Source organism: Abramis brama, assembly GCF_963993115.1.
Source record: "Abramis brama genome assembly, chromosome: 4".
Lineage (NCBI taxonomy): Eukaryota > Metazoa > Chordata > Actinopteri > Cypriniformes > Leuciscidae > Abramis > Abramis brama.
The window spans coordinates 33,982,385-33,997,896 of NC_139966.1; the positions used below are offsets into that span (position 1 = coordinate 33,982,385).

The 15,512-nt window shown below is 38.5% G+C and overlaps 1 protein-coding gene across 14 annotated transcripts in view; it reads left to right on the top strand.

The window, feature by feature from the left end:
- Positions 1 to 307: 307 nt before the first annotated feature.
- The window catches only part of rab3ip (RAB3A interacting protein (rabin3)), a 41,973-nt gene continuing 26,768 nt past the window's right edge, over positions 308 to 15,512 (top strand). For 9 of the 14 annotated variants that reach the window (XM_084111085.1, XM_084111086.1, XM_084111091.1 and 6 more), the window contains exons 1-3: positions 309 to 554; positions 8,876 to 8,980; positions 11,351 to 11,621. In XM_084111085.1, coding sequence (XP_083967211.1) covers positions 11,359 to 11,621 — 263 coding nt within the window. In that variant the 5' untranslated portion in view covers positions 309 to 554; positions 8,876 to 8,980; positions 11,351 to 11,358. Of the gene's footprint in view, positions 555 to 8,875; positions 8,981 to 11,350; positions 11,622 to 15,512 lie in introns of all 14 variants that reach the window. The other 5 variants (XM_084111081.1, XM_084111083.1, XM_084111082.1 and 2 more) reach the window with 3 other exon arrangements.

The window sequence follows — 15,512 nt, forward strand, 5'->3', positions numbered from 1 at the left end:
GCCGGTCAGAGCCTCCGCCTCATCTGACAGGATAGTTGGATGAACAGTCGTACTATGGCAACCGCTTGGCTGGTGAAATATTAATTAGGTAACTTCATCCTCGATCAATAGGCCTTTCTGATTGGCTGAAAGGCAGGCGTTGGTAGGCGGGCGCTGGACAGCTGACGAATAAACGAAGCTTAATACTACCTTATGAATATTAATTAGATAACGTGCCTGAAGCTCAAATGAACGTACTTGAGAAACGTCAGCGCGACCTAATTAACATTCATGAAGAGACCGTCGCAATAGTAGGAATCGTATATTCCACACAGAACAGCAGCACAATCATGAAGCGGGATGGTGGCAGCCGGTGGCTCTGTTGTGTCTTTGTCTGGCCCTGGTTACTGTCTTTAACCGAGGACTAGTTTATCACGAGAAAGACATGCGTTATGAGAGGAAAAGCGCGAACTGTGTGATCGTGCAAGCGTTCATGTATTAATATTAATTATATTCGTGTATTTTCTTGAAGGAGGAGCGGGATACATGACAGACACACAATTCCTTCAGGACATGTGAGTGTACTTACATTAGACAGCCATCTTGCGCTTTTAACATCCATTCTTGCTTTTATTTATTGCATCAACGCCAAATCCAAAGTATTATGTCATTGTGTTAATAAGGCTTTGATGCATTATTCATAAGGAGTTTATATCTATGACATGGTGTTGAGGATCACACTTGCAGTGCTTGAATTACAATGTCTTACTCCTCAGGGTTTGTTGAAAGCATAAATATAATAACTTGACCTCTCCATGCACGCGCACTTAAAGATAGCAGGTGTGTGTAACGTTGCATATAATAATATTGAGTTGTTTCTGCATCTAGCACTGCTGGTCCATCTCACTCTGAAAGCTTAATATAACCTTAATGACAGTGTGTATGCAGCATACTTGCTTTTATACCGTAGTGTATTAGCAGTGTCTGCTGAGGAGCTCCTGAGGGAATTAGATCAGCCCCTCACCTCGTCCTGTCTTAAAACAATAAGCCCTATGTAGTAAACAGTATGTGGGGGTTGAATGGCTTCAGGTCAGGCGGATAACGTTACCTGATCCATGTGCTGGTGACAGTGGAGTCATTGTGCATCTACTATAACCAGTGTTATTAGTGTCATCTCACATAGAAGACTTAACTAATGTACAGTTGAAGACAAAATTATTAGCCCCCTATGAAATATTATATTTTTATTCAAATGATTCCCAAATGCTGATTGACGGAGCAAAGTTTTTTTTTAACACAGCATTTCTAAACATAATAGTTCTTTTAGGAAACTTGGAGTGTTTATAATACAAATAGAAACAAAATTATAACCAAGAATAAAAAAGTCTACAAGTCAAAATGATTAGCCCTCTTATGTGACCCTGACAGCACCATAGAGTTGGCCCAGATCCGGTACACGTGGATTCCATGTGGGCCGGATCTGGGCCGAAACTATGTTGCTGTCTGGGTAATAGTCAATAGTGTATCCCTTTTGCTTGATAACTGCCTTTAGTCGTTTGTGTCAGTCCTGAGGACTCGCAGCCCATTTCTCCTTGGCAAATCTCTCAAGCTCCTCCAGATTTATTGGTCTCCTGGCATAGGCTCTGGTCTTCAGTGTGTCCCACAGATTTTCTACTGGATTCAAGTCTGGGCTTTGTGCAGGCCAGTCAAGGACGTTCACTTTGCTCGTTTGGAGGTAGTTCTTCACCAGAAGTGAGGTATGCTTTGGGTAGTGTTGTCAAAAGTACTGACTTCGGTACAAAGTCAATACTGAAATTCAAATAAATGTGGGCACTTACACAGATACACGCGTGAGCATTTGAAAGCAGGCGTCTATCAGCGGATCCGTCTATTAGTGGATATATAAGGGATCAACTGATAGACGTCTGCTTTCAAACATTCCGTGTGTATCTGTGCAAGCGCTCCGTGAAGACATGTTTTTGAAGCTTTTATCATTGTAGCCAATCACAGATATGTTGAGTGCGTGAACGCAATGGCCAATCAGAGGTGTTTAAGAATCCGTTCAACAGTCAAAATGCTAGAAGGAAATGCTGGTATCGTCACATTGTACCAAAGTCAGTACTTTTGACAACACTAGCTTTGGGTCGTTATCATGCTGGAAGACAAAGTTAAACAAAGATTGCCTTAGGTTGTCTTTCAAAATCTTCTAGTAGTCTTCCTTTTCCATGATTCCTTCGACCCAGACGATATTCCCAGTTCCAAACACATTGAAATCCCCACAGCATGCCATTATACTCCCACTGCCATGTTTTACTGTGGGAACGGTGTTCTTTGGGTGTCCTTCTTTCTCCAAACATATCTATGGCCAACGAGCTCTAATTTTGTCTCATCTGACCAAATTACATGTTTCCATTATGCATAATTTTTCTCCAGGTTGTCCTTGGCAAACTTCAGTCTAGCTTGGAGGTGTCTCTTCCTCAGACACAAGTTTTTCTTGGTCAGCAACCTCACAGTCCATTCCTGTGCAGGGCTCTAGTGATGGACTTCGTTGAGACATCAATCCCAGACTTGGCTAAATCATTCACTAGAGTTTTGGCAGTTGTTCTCGGGTCTTTAGAAAGTTTTCTTTCCAAAGTATTTGAAATCCTTCGGAGCAGCAAAATGTGCCGCATGGGCAACGCTGAAACTGATGCTTCACTTCTTAGAGATAAAATTGACCAGCGCTGACGCCATTCACGGTGAATTATTATTATTTTTTTTTTATGAATATATGGCTTGACCTGAAGGACAGACCAGGAAATCGCACACGCCAAGTCGATGTCTCACTGTCTGTTTAGTCTTGTTAAGTGCAAATCCCGAGCCTCTGTACAAATCACCATGATAAACACAGTCTTGTTATCATTATTAACTTATTAACATTTAAAGCACTGCTGCTACAGACACACATTTAGATGGTATTAGGTCATTGTGTCATGCTGTTTTTAAAAGAAGTCCAACTTTAATTAATGTGTCCATTCCGTTCTGTTGATTCTTGTTTTTATATAAATGTGAGGATGTGCCTCTTTGGCCGATGATCACATTCTATGACTAGTGATTTTGAGTCACTAAAATAGTAAATCAATGCAAACTGATCTCACCAACCAATCACAAATTGATGACATCAGACTTTAGTGCCATGAAATGAGCTGATGACGTGTGATGCAGAGGTATGAAAATACATACGTTGACAGGCAGGTAGGACATCGTATTGTAGCATTTGGACCTAATATTTATATACATTTAGACCACTTAACTTAGTGATTGTTATCAGGATGTGAAGGGACTTTCAACCAGCATAGCAAAAAAAAACCCAAAAATCTATTAATGAAAAATAATAAATAATTAAACTACAAGCAATGGCACAAAGAAATAAATACAACAGAACAAAGATACAAATGAAATAATCAGTGCTTTTAAGGTTTTTCAGGTAGGTCTAACAGTAGTTTTATCATCGCGATATCGATGCTAAAACCATATATCATGCAGCCCTACGTGAAATTACAGTTCTTGTCCTGGTCCCTCCTTAGCTCTGTGGGATTTTTTTCCACGTTTTATTGTCCAGTAGGAAACAATTGTCCATCTGACCTCTTAGTGAAGGATCTCCTCAAGACGAACCACAATGACCAATATTGAGCTACATAAACAGTATTGAGCTACACACTGGCAGACACACAGTCAACAGTAGTTTAGTCTCTGTCTGTGTGTCTGTCTCCTGGAGGGATACTCTCCTCTATTGTGCAGTTGGATGTAGGTGATTGTGTTCATATGACTCTGGTTACTCAAGAAGATGAACTAATACCGCCCCGTGACAATACATACAGTCTGTACTCTGCATCTTATGTTGCCATCTCACACCAAAACAGCTGAGTATGTTTCACACACACAGGGCCCTATCATATACCAAGCGCCAGGCGCAACACAAGTGTTTTTTGCTAGTTTTAGCACGACGCAGTTATCATTTTCAGGTGCATTGTTGGCGCGTTACTATTTTGAGGCAACTGAAATAGACAGTTGACCAACTGAAACCTGGTCTAAAGTCAATGGCGCAGTATTTATTTTTTGTTATTTAAAGGGCGCGTTAGTAATATGCGCCTATAGGCCGGTGCACACCGCACGTACACTCTGCTTATTACACACACAGGGACGCATAGCAGCACGCAAACATGCCAAATATTAAAAATAAAAATATTACAATGTAAAAGATTAATATTGTGTACAAGATATGGTGGAATCCGGTATGTCCTGTAGATAGTCTGCTTGCGCCTAACCTCACGCACAAGCTGATCTGTTTCCTCTCTGGAGAAGTGTTCAGTTTTTCCGCTTGCAAATTCCGGCATGTAAATAGCGAATCCGCCATGGTGTGAGCGCAACTGGCTTATAAAGGGAATGGGAGATGAGACTCTGATTGGTATTTTGCAATTTATGCCAAAAACACACCCATTACTCATTCAGAGAATAGGGAAAACCCTTTTAGACCGTGCGCCAACCATTTTTTCCGTCGTTAAACTAGCAAAAGTGGTTTCGGACACACGTGTAAGTGCACTTGCTCTGTGCGCTTTAGACCATGTGCTTAGATTGTTAAAATAGGGCCCTCAGTTGTCAATGTTAACATTACAGATTAGAATGAAAATCAAATCACGAAAGATGGATGTGAAACAGACACTGTTTGCATGATTTGTGCATGTTTCACGTTTGCTACATGTGACGGCACCAGAAGGATTGAGGGAAATCAAAGGAGGGATGCTACTAACTGACATTTATCTGATAACTTTGACCACACTTTGCTTTCCAGCGGCTGGATTCATGGAAATCTTACAAAATTTAAATTTCAAGAATTTCTAAAGGCCAATTCTTAAGGCCATTTCACACTGCTCCGACAGACACGACCAATGCTGACAGTGACCAGATTATAGTATGTCATTTCTCAAACATTCCAAGACCTGACAAATGCCAATTTAACATATTCAGTTGGCAAAAACGAGAGCCGACCAATGCCGACAGACAATGAAGGGTAACACACTGATCCGACAAAACCCATTGAAGTGTCGGTGTAATGTGTATTAGCCTTAAAGCTCTCAAATACTTTCTTAAGAAGAAAATGACATGCTTTGGTGTTGTCTGATTGTGTGGTGGTTATTGCCAAGGACTCGTTGGTTGATAAATTCAATGAAAAGCACTTTAAATGCTGTCTTTTTGGTCTGTCTGCAGATTACCGTAGTAATAATCATAAGCACACACACTATTTTCTTGACGGTTCAGAATACATAATTCACAAAAGCATGGTTGTCTTTTGTCCTGAGATCAGCTGACTGCTGACTGAACTGCTGACAGTGGTTTGGTTGCATTTATAACCTGTGGCTGGTTGCATAAACTGCTTAGACTAGTCTTAAAAGAACGATCGTAATTTTTTCTTCATGACTGGTCCTAACATTTTACGGTCCGTTACATAAAAGGTTGGAGAAAGACTAACTAAACCTGGAGAAAGACTGAAGACTAACTGAGGGGCTGTTTTCACGACACCGTTTTCAACAAAAAACGTAAAACTTTTTTATGCATGCCTGAAAACGCGGAAGTCTCCGTGTAAACAATAAAAACGTAAATCTCTGAAGAAGATGACGTCATGCACATGGGTATTACATGTTCAGTCTGTAGTGTTTCATCGCCATCCAATGGCCTGACAGCAGAATACAGCGTTTTTAGCCGTTTTCGCAGATCCGTGTGAATGGGGATCTTTTGACAATTGTCGGTGTCGTCTGCACGCGGAAAACTCAAAGGAAAAACTTCTCCGTTTTAATCATATCGTTGTCGTGTAAACGTACCCTAAACTAGTCACTGTCAAAACGCACCATAGATCTGACAATTTTGTTTACTGTTGTTGAGTAATGTTTTGGGTCAGAAGCGCACATAGTTGTGTAGAACTGACAGAATGATGAATTTCATGTGGACGGAAAAGAGGTCACATTTACAATAGATGTGACGAGCGTAATTCCTCTGTGGACTGAAGCACTCGCTTAGAAATCTAAACAACGAGCGCATTCATGTTGATCTTTTCTTGGCATAAATGAAATAAAGAAATTATGTTTTTATTGAAGAGCAGCAATAATGTTTTCTTTTTCATGACATAATAATGTCATTATTATTATAAATGTGACAGTTAGACATGATGCCTGTACTGGATCAAACGAACCCAGGTTACTCACCTTTATAGCTTCCCTGATTGATTGACATTCAGATTAATACACAACAGACTAATCAGAACACGTTTTTTATTTTCTGAATCGATTTGTTTTCTCTTTAATAAAATAAGTGGTCATAGTTTGTGTTGCTCTTATCAATCTAAAGTCATCCCAGAATGATAATGTGTGCTGATGTTGTCCAGGGTGTTTCCTGGATGTTTTAAGGGCACCATACTGGGAAACATGTTTCGGTCAAAGTTCGAATGCAATAGAGTGGTACAGGTATGATGTCAGAACCCAGAAGTCTAATTCAGCGCTGGTTCCTTCCTGATTTTCCTATGGGGTTTTATAATGAGTAATTTATGAGTAAAATAAAGCCTGTGGTAAACATAACTTGATGATACTTTGATGTTTTGCACGTACTCACACCCCAAGCTGTCTTATCTAGTTACTTATTAAAAACGTATTTTTACGTATAGTCAAGTTATGTTTACCACAGGCTTTATTTTACTCATAAATCGAAAACCGCCATTATAAAACTGCATAGGAAAATCTGGAAGGAACTCGAGTCTTCCGGGTTCTGACGTCATAACTGCACCACTCTACTGCAAATTAATTTAGTATTTGCATTGCATCCTCATTCCCAGAAGCGATCACTGTCTGATTATTAGCCAGTCCATGCAGGTATGATAGTATGAATGCAAATGTAAGCAGTGCACTGCCCTCATTGTTTGCAGTAGCTTGTGTTTAACTGTACTTCTGCTGTATTGGACTGACCGTTTGGAGCACCAGGACTTCGACGCCTGCCAGGTTTACATACAAGTGTTTTAAAACGGGAAGAAAAGTTCCAATATGAGCAATTTTTGAGAAAAGCCACAGCAAATTAAGTCATTTTGGTCTGCAAAATCAGAAAAAAGTCCCACTACTAAATCCTTATTGGACTAATCGGTGTATTACCATAGAGCGTAGCTTCTTGTGTTTGTGCAGAGCATGTGAGGCTGTTTTAGTTTCAAGAACTTTTATCATCCCATTCTAACCAATCAGGGCCCAATGTACCATACAAAAATGCCACTGTAACCAATCACAATATTAAAAACGAAGCCCTAATTTGGCACTTTTGCGGTACATTGGCACAGTTGATTGTTGTGAAGCATTTTGAAATGGTAAAAAGTCACATAATGTTTGTGTTTGTATGATCGGTTGCTGCTGTCATGTATAAGTGCTCATGGCCATACTTGTACATGGAGCGAAAAATTATCCCCTTGTAAGGTTATAAACACTCGTGCTCCAGATAGCTAGTGAATTTGTTTTTTTTTTGTTTTTTTTTCACTGGTGAAAGTAAGAGCTAGTGTAGATAAGCTGGAGCGCTTCCAGCAGCAGCAGGACTCAATATTTAATGATGAGCAGCTCTAGCCTATCAGATATCTGTTCGGTTTATTACAGCGTTCACGAGCAACACACACACACACACACTCTAATGCCTAGATGTATGCCTTCTCCACAGAATGTTTATTCATTCATGTTATATTTAGCAACAAACTTTTTGACACACTGGACTGAATTGATGTTTCTCATGATCTTACACAACTTCCCAGCTTTACTGATCTTTTCATCATGAAGTGTTCATCATTAAGTACGGTTTAAAATCGTCCCAGGATGAACCTCATGAAGTTGGCTGATGAAAGTCCAGAATCTAAAAGAAGCTCAGATATAAGAGTGTTTTCTTTACTACATCAGTAGCATTCTTCAATGTGTGTCATGGTTGTGTAGCTTATAATGTGACTTTGACTTTGACTTTATAAATAAACTTTTTTTTGTACAAACCAACCACATCATCATGTTCTCTGACACGATCAAACATTAAACTAGAAACACACCTCTGTGTTCAGTCTGGAGTCCTTTCTGCTTATAGTTGTATTATGTTATGAAAAGGATAGGTCATTTAGTAGATCATTTACTCAACCTCATGTCATTCCAAACCAGTAAGACTTTCGCTCAACTTCGAAACACACATGATGATATTTTAATGAAATATGAGAGATTTCTATCCCTCCATTGAAAGCCGATTGCAGTAATCTATATTGAGCGGTTTAATCCTAGTCTTCTAAAGAGACGCTTTATGAGAATTGATTTAATTTAGGCTTTAATTATTTTATATAAACAAACATTGACGACACACATACACAGAGCACATCAAATATGAGAAATGGAATTTCAAATGTGTTTGTTTTACTCAAGCATGTTTACTTGCATTTACTATATGTGATGTGATGTGCTTTGTGTATGTGTGTTGATCAGTGTATATATAAATGAATAAAATCCTAAATTAAATTCATATAAAGCGATCGTGTCTCTTCAGAAGACTTTGATTAAAGTGCTTAATTCATATGGATTACGATTGCAACGTCTTTATGAACTTTTTGGTGGAATGGACTTTCAGTGAAGGGACAGAAATCTAGTTTCATTAACAATATCTTCGTTTGAGTTTCGAAATATGTTCGAAAGTCTTATGGGTTTGGATCGATGTGAGGGTGAGTAAATGATTTTTTGGGTGAACTGACACTTTAATTGTGAATGTTTATTGTAATTTATAAATAATGCTCACAATTCTTCTTTTATTTCAGGGATTGACTGACCGTTCATTAATCTGTAGCTTGTGTTCTTGTTTTGTGTGTCTGTAGGTGAAATTAAATCAGGAATCAGCCGAGGTTTATGAGGAGAAAACTTTGTTCTGCTCTTCCTGCTGACTTATACTCTAAAGCTTTAAACATCATTTCATCACAATGGTACGTTCACATTTCCCTACTATCAAAATATTGTGTCCTTACAGTTTATTATCTCTTAATTTATACAACAGTTTGTTCTGGTTCTCGATTCTGATTGGCTGAGAGCCTTTTCCAGCCATGCGGTATTCTACATGTATCACCACGGGAACCGTTTCACTGTTTGTATCACTCCGCTTGCAGCATTTCTCTCACAAAGAGTGTCATGGCGGACAAGCAAAATGATTTTGTATAAATATCATAATATCAGCTAGATGCAGGTAATGCACTCGCTTAATTGATCTCTCTCATAATACTCTTCTCAACATAATACAATAAGCAATAAGGTACTCAAGGCTGTGCTGTACTGTGAATAAGTTGTTACGTTGCAAACCCTTCAGCCATAACTTATTCTAGTCTCGAGTACCTTATTGCTTTTATAAAACTGTTACCACACAGTACAAATATTAAAGCCAGAAAATAGGTTTCAATGCAACTTTCTTGAAGTAAAATCACTAAATGCCTTCCTTCTGCTGGAAAAAAATAGTCCCTGACCGTGAACAGCAACAACGTTCCTAGGTGTAATAATAAACGTTCCTAGGCGTCATCTCATGGAGTATAAAATGAATAAAAACAGACTAGGAACCGTTTTGCAAAAACACATTTATGTGACCAGGTGTAAATGGAATTGTTTTGATAAATCAGATAGCTATCCGATCTGAGAAAACGCATGAAGTGGCCAGGTGGCCTGATGTTTATACTTGTGCGCTGGTGTGTGCGTCGAGCCGGCAAGTGTGTGTGTGGGTGCTGGGGGGACTGTGTGGTAGAGCGAGGGAGAAGTGAGAGAGTGATGGCGATTAGCTTTGGAGTGAGTAGCGACTCTAGAGTCATATTGAGAGAAACAAAGTGTCTGCCCTGTTCTTTCTGACCACTGTGGGAAATCTGTAGCATGAAAAGTTCACCCTCTCCAAGCAGCGTGTATTTTTCGAGAGGTGCATGTCGGACGGGACGCATCATAAACAAAATATTGCATAATTATCGCGAGACTTTTGATATAATATCGGGCAACGTGATATCGCGATAACGATATTGAGTCGATATATCATGCACCCCTAGTTAAAATGCGGAATGAGTCTGGAATGAGTTCTCGGTTCACCTCTTTTCAGTGTAACTGCACGTCAAACCAGACTTTGTTTTCGAGTCCTTCAGGTGTGTTTGGATTAAGCGCATCGGACAGTTTTATAGTGCTGTAATCTTTAGCAGAAATCGGTGTGTGATGCTCCGTTTTATCACAAACCCTCTCTTCTCATTGTCTTTACGACTCCAGCGAAAACATTATTTGATGAGGTGAATTCGCTGTCTCTCATTAGACACCAGGACAAAGTTGGATCATTCAGAAATCTGTTCAGACCCGCACGTAACGCTACATAACTGCTGATGCCATATTTTTCACCTTTGGAGCTTCTGACAGTTCCGGAGAAGTCACTGGAGCATGACGGTTCATATTTTTAGAAGTATCTCCAAATTGTTCCTCATACCACTCATCCACTGTCATGCCACCTAGTAAATCAAAATTTACTTCAAACATTTTAGCCTTTTAATTCTTAGGTTTTTCCTCAAATAAGAAAAAAAACATGTGTTTATGTTGCTATGGGTGGTTGCTAAGGGTGTTGCGCAGTGATACCTAGAACCGTTGGGTGAAGCGGTCCAAGATAAAACACAGCTATTGACCAATCAGAATCAAGGACTGGAACTAACTGTCATAAGCTTATGAAGTGACTCAACATTTATTTGTTGCTAGTTCTATCTAAACAAAGGCTTGGGCCCAACTGTCAAACTGTCAACTTGAGATTTGAATCCGTGGCGGAAGGAAGTAGTTCTGCACAAAAGAGGGTTTTTAAAGACACTCCTTTGTTGTTTCTTATTTATTTACACTCTTGTGCTGTCAAACTGTTGTATAAACGCAATATCACACGAGTAGCCGTGCGATATGGCTGTATATCAGCACACTACTCGTATGATATTGCTTATGTAAATTATGCTAATGTTCATGTTATACTGTAATGCTTTGGCCAGCGTATATTGAACACCATTTTATTGGTAACACTGTACAATAAGGTATTTTGTTAACATTAGTTAATGCATTAACTAACATTAGCTTACAGCATTCATTAACCTTTGTTTACATTCATATTAGTTCACAGATGCAGATGCATCTTTTGACCTTAAAAATGTTTTCAGGGCTAGTTGGCTACTAGCACAGACTAGCCCGTTTTAAAAAATATGCAATTTTGCGAATCCTAATGAGATGGTTTTGGTTATTGACATTGGATTTTGCTTTGGATTATGTGGTCTAGGAATTGAACTACCTGTCCTCTTCTGATGTTTTGACAGAGTATTGTATGAAGATATTTGTGGCTATGGCCAGTGAACCGCTCGAAGGTTTCCATGAGGTGAACCTGGCGTCACCCACCACCCCAGATCTTCATGGCGTTATCGCCCCGAGTCCACCAAAGCACAACGCTCCTCCTAGCACACTGTACCGCACACACTCGCTGTCCTCCGGTCAGAACGCACCCAACGCTCTCCGAGCCGACCAGCTGCCCACCCAGCCCGTGTATTCGGCCCCGCGACACCTGGGCACAGAGGACGCCCTCAATGGCAGGTAAGACTTGAACATGGGACAGCAGGTGCAGAACCGAACACAAGAGTCTACAGCAGAAGCTCCAGTCAGTTTATTTCCTCTGCAAATTAATTTGTATATACGTTTTTTATATACAGTATGTTTGCCTAGCCTTGCATTTATTTGTACAAACATTTTTGGCTATGCTGTTAAATTTAAGAGCATTAAACATATTTAAATAATCTCAGTTAATGAGACAGTTCACACCCAAAAATTACAAATCTGTCATCATTTTGTTGTTCAAAACCTGTATGAATTCCTTTCTTCTGTGGAACATAAAAGAAGATATTTTGAGAAATGTATTTTTTCATATAATGGAAGTCAGTGGTCACCAAAATGGTTTGGTTACCAACATTCTTTAAAATATCTTCTTTTATGTTTCACAAAAGAAAGAACGTTAGGTTTGTAACGGCATGAGGGGGAGTAAATGATGACAGTAATTTTATTTTGGGGACAGTAATTATTTTTCTATATACAGATAAACTGAAATTACATGGTAACTACAGAACAAAAAAAGAATAAAAAGCTTAAAATGGCAATAATAACTAAATTAAAAATGACAAATTATAAAAACCCTTGATATTGGTGCTTGTATCCGCAGACCAAGTTATCGTCATTTTGAAATACAGTAATGCAGATTTGAATCCTGCCACCACTGTGTCCCAGTTCTTTTTCCTGTCCCTCTATATTTATCAAAAGCCAAAAATAGTACAAAAAAATAAGTATAATATTTTGTATTACTTTGAGGAGATGCCATCAAAAGCGTATAATCACAAGCTGAAGTATGCGAATATGTTGTTTGTACCTGAATGTTTTATGCATGCATGCACAACCGAAATTGAGAATTCTTTTTTTTTTAATGGAATATTGCAATATTTATTATAAATGATTTATCTGTGCACATCCTTTTTTTTAAATTCATGTGCCCTTGTAATCTTTAATTAAAATAACCTCCCTCTTGCAGTGACATCTCTGATGATGTGTTTACTGAGGTGAGGGCGGGACAACCTGTCGCTTTCATGACATCACAGCAATAACAAACCACAAACCATCCAATGAATCCCCCCATGGACAAAATCAAGTCCTGGCCCACATTTTTTCTTGTTTGAGAAGCTGTTTCACTATACATCACAATAGGGAAGAAAACAATATCACAACTTCCATTTCATGCCGACTAGGGATGTCCCGATCAGGTTTTTTTGCCCTCGAGTCAGAGTCATTTGATTTTGAGTATCTACCGATACCGAGTCCCGATCCGATACTTCTATAATACATAAAAAAAGAATAAAGAAGAGCAAAAAACAGATCCAGGATGTTCCTTATTTTTTATTTAATTCACCTTATTTTAACATTCAACAACTCTGTTAACAAACAGAGCACTTCTGTGAGGTAGCTTGAACAATCAAGTAATAAATAACATAAATTCTTCACTTTTGGACTTAAAAAAAGTCTAATATATAAACAAATAGCACCTCAACTTAAAATACCCAGCAGGCATGTAAACAAATAAAAAAATAAAGTGCCACAGTGTTTGCAAAGCCAGTAATGTGCTTTTAGGAACTGCACTCGCCGGTTTCACACTGCACGCATTAGCAGAGCGTGCAGCGCGTATTTTTTTCGGCGCCCATGTTAACAGATTAGAGCATTCACACCGCACGCAGAGGCGGCGCGGCAGCGCGTAGCAGGAGCAGAGCAGAAGCAGCAGTGCCGCGCGCTGAATTAAAGTGATATGCATTGATCATGGCCAAAATACACCGCAGTTTTATCCAAAAAGTGCATTGATGATATCTATTGTGTTTTAAACAGTCGATCAAATGACCAACATCAATTTAAAAAGAAAACAAATGTCCAAAAACAAACTTGTTGCCAGAACAATAAAAACAAAGATGAACCAAAAGTTATATTTATGAAATTATTAATAAAATAAGCTTCTTGACAAGTATTTTCTCTTAAATGTATTTGAAAACTAAATAAAGCAATGCCAACTTATCCATTATAGAGTAGGCTACTCTGTCTGTACACAACCCGCGGTTCAGCCGCGCGTGACAAACGCTGCCAGTATGAAAGCAAAACGCGCGTGTCCTCTTCCTGCTCACCATACGCACTGCTCCTGCGCTGCTTACGCTCTGCTAACGCGTGCAGTGTGAAACCGGCGTAACTCTGTGCCACCGCATAACTATAGATGTGTTAAAAAATAATGAGAATATATATACATATATATCCGAGTCCTGATCGGGAGGTAACGTCCGATTCCGATCGAGTCTGAAACCGGATCGGATCGGGACATCCCTAATGCCGACTTTAAAGTCAACATGAAATCAAAATTGATAATTCATACTTTTTAATAAAAAATAATTATGAATGACTTATTAGTGTACAACATAATTTTTTTTTTAATTAAATATATTTTAAGGCTGTAACTAACGATTATTTTGATAATTGATTAATCTGTCGATAATTTGTTTGATGAATCGGATGAGAAATCAAAAAAAAAAAAAAAAAGTCCCAAAATACACGTAGGCATATAGGCTAAATCAGCGTCTTCACAGCAAGGGAAATGTTTGGAATAACAAGACTGTGTGCGGCACAGCTTGCCCTTTATATTGTACAACAGACCAATTAAATTAGGCAGAATAACTTTTTATATGTTTGGTTGACTGTGTTTCATTTTGATAATGAACAGTCTGCGATATGAAGCAACGCCAGAACTGATACTATGTTGTGTGAGAGCGCGATGCGCCTGCGCCATCACTTGGATTTGTTCCACTGCTGTTATTTATAGTCATACAGATAATATGACATCATTTGAAACAGTAAAATGTACATTTTTATTTGTGTACATTCAAAATGACTACAAAATATCATGTCATTGAAAAATAAATAAAACAACATGATGAGCTGCTTTAGCGCGTCTCTGTCTCTTTAGATCTTTCTGGCACTCACCAAAAATGAACCAAAATACAGAGAATAGCCTTCTTGGCGCGCCTACTTTTGAAAGTCAACATTTAGATTATTTAATGTGTTTCATGATAAAACGTGACTTAGCCTATACAGTCCGGAAAATAGGCTATAGGTTATAGCAAATTCAGACCAACTGCTGGTCTACACAGAGAAAAAGCCCTTATAAGCTCTTCTGTTGTACCGAGCCATTCGTTAGTCTAGTTGTTTGATGAGAAAATTAAATGTAGCCTATAGTTGCAATACACGCGTTAAGTTTTGTAAGCTCCGTGCAACTGCTGCAGCGGTCTATTATTTCTAGAATATTAGAAATCTAATACTCAAGCTGTTTTCTCATTTTTCTACTCTTAATATTAAATAAAAAACGACTGAACGAAAGATACACGGATTCTCTTGAACCACCACCGCGTTTGCGGCAGAAAACTACTGCAGTTCAGCCAAAATGCTCTGTTCGACTTATCTGAGATCCTTTACTCTTCCCTGTGGATGACCTGTGACCTACTTTCTGTAAGATCTGAATTTTTGAACTTGAATTTTTGAACTTGAATTTTAGAAAACTGAATTTGAAGTTCCGAATTTCTTCATCTTGAAAACTTGAATCTGTATTTTTTTTAACTGAATATTTGCAGTATACGAATTCAGAACAAAAAAACTAGCTGTTTGAAAATATATGTCTATAAAATTCAGCCATAAAAACATTTCAATTTGTTAAATTTCAAATGTTCAATATTCGTTTAAAAAAAATCAAATTCAGAACTATTTAAACTACCACCTAAAATTCAATTTTGTTAGATTACACTTGCCAATAATTCAAATGTACACAATTCAAATTCAAATCGTTTTGTCATATTATGAGCTCCATATGAAAGTGGCTAACTTCTGTCAACCTCATCTACAAGCAAGGACAAAAATAAA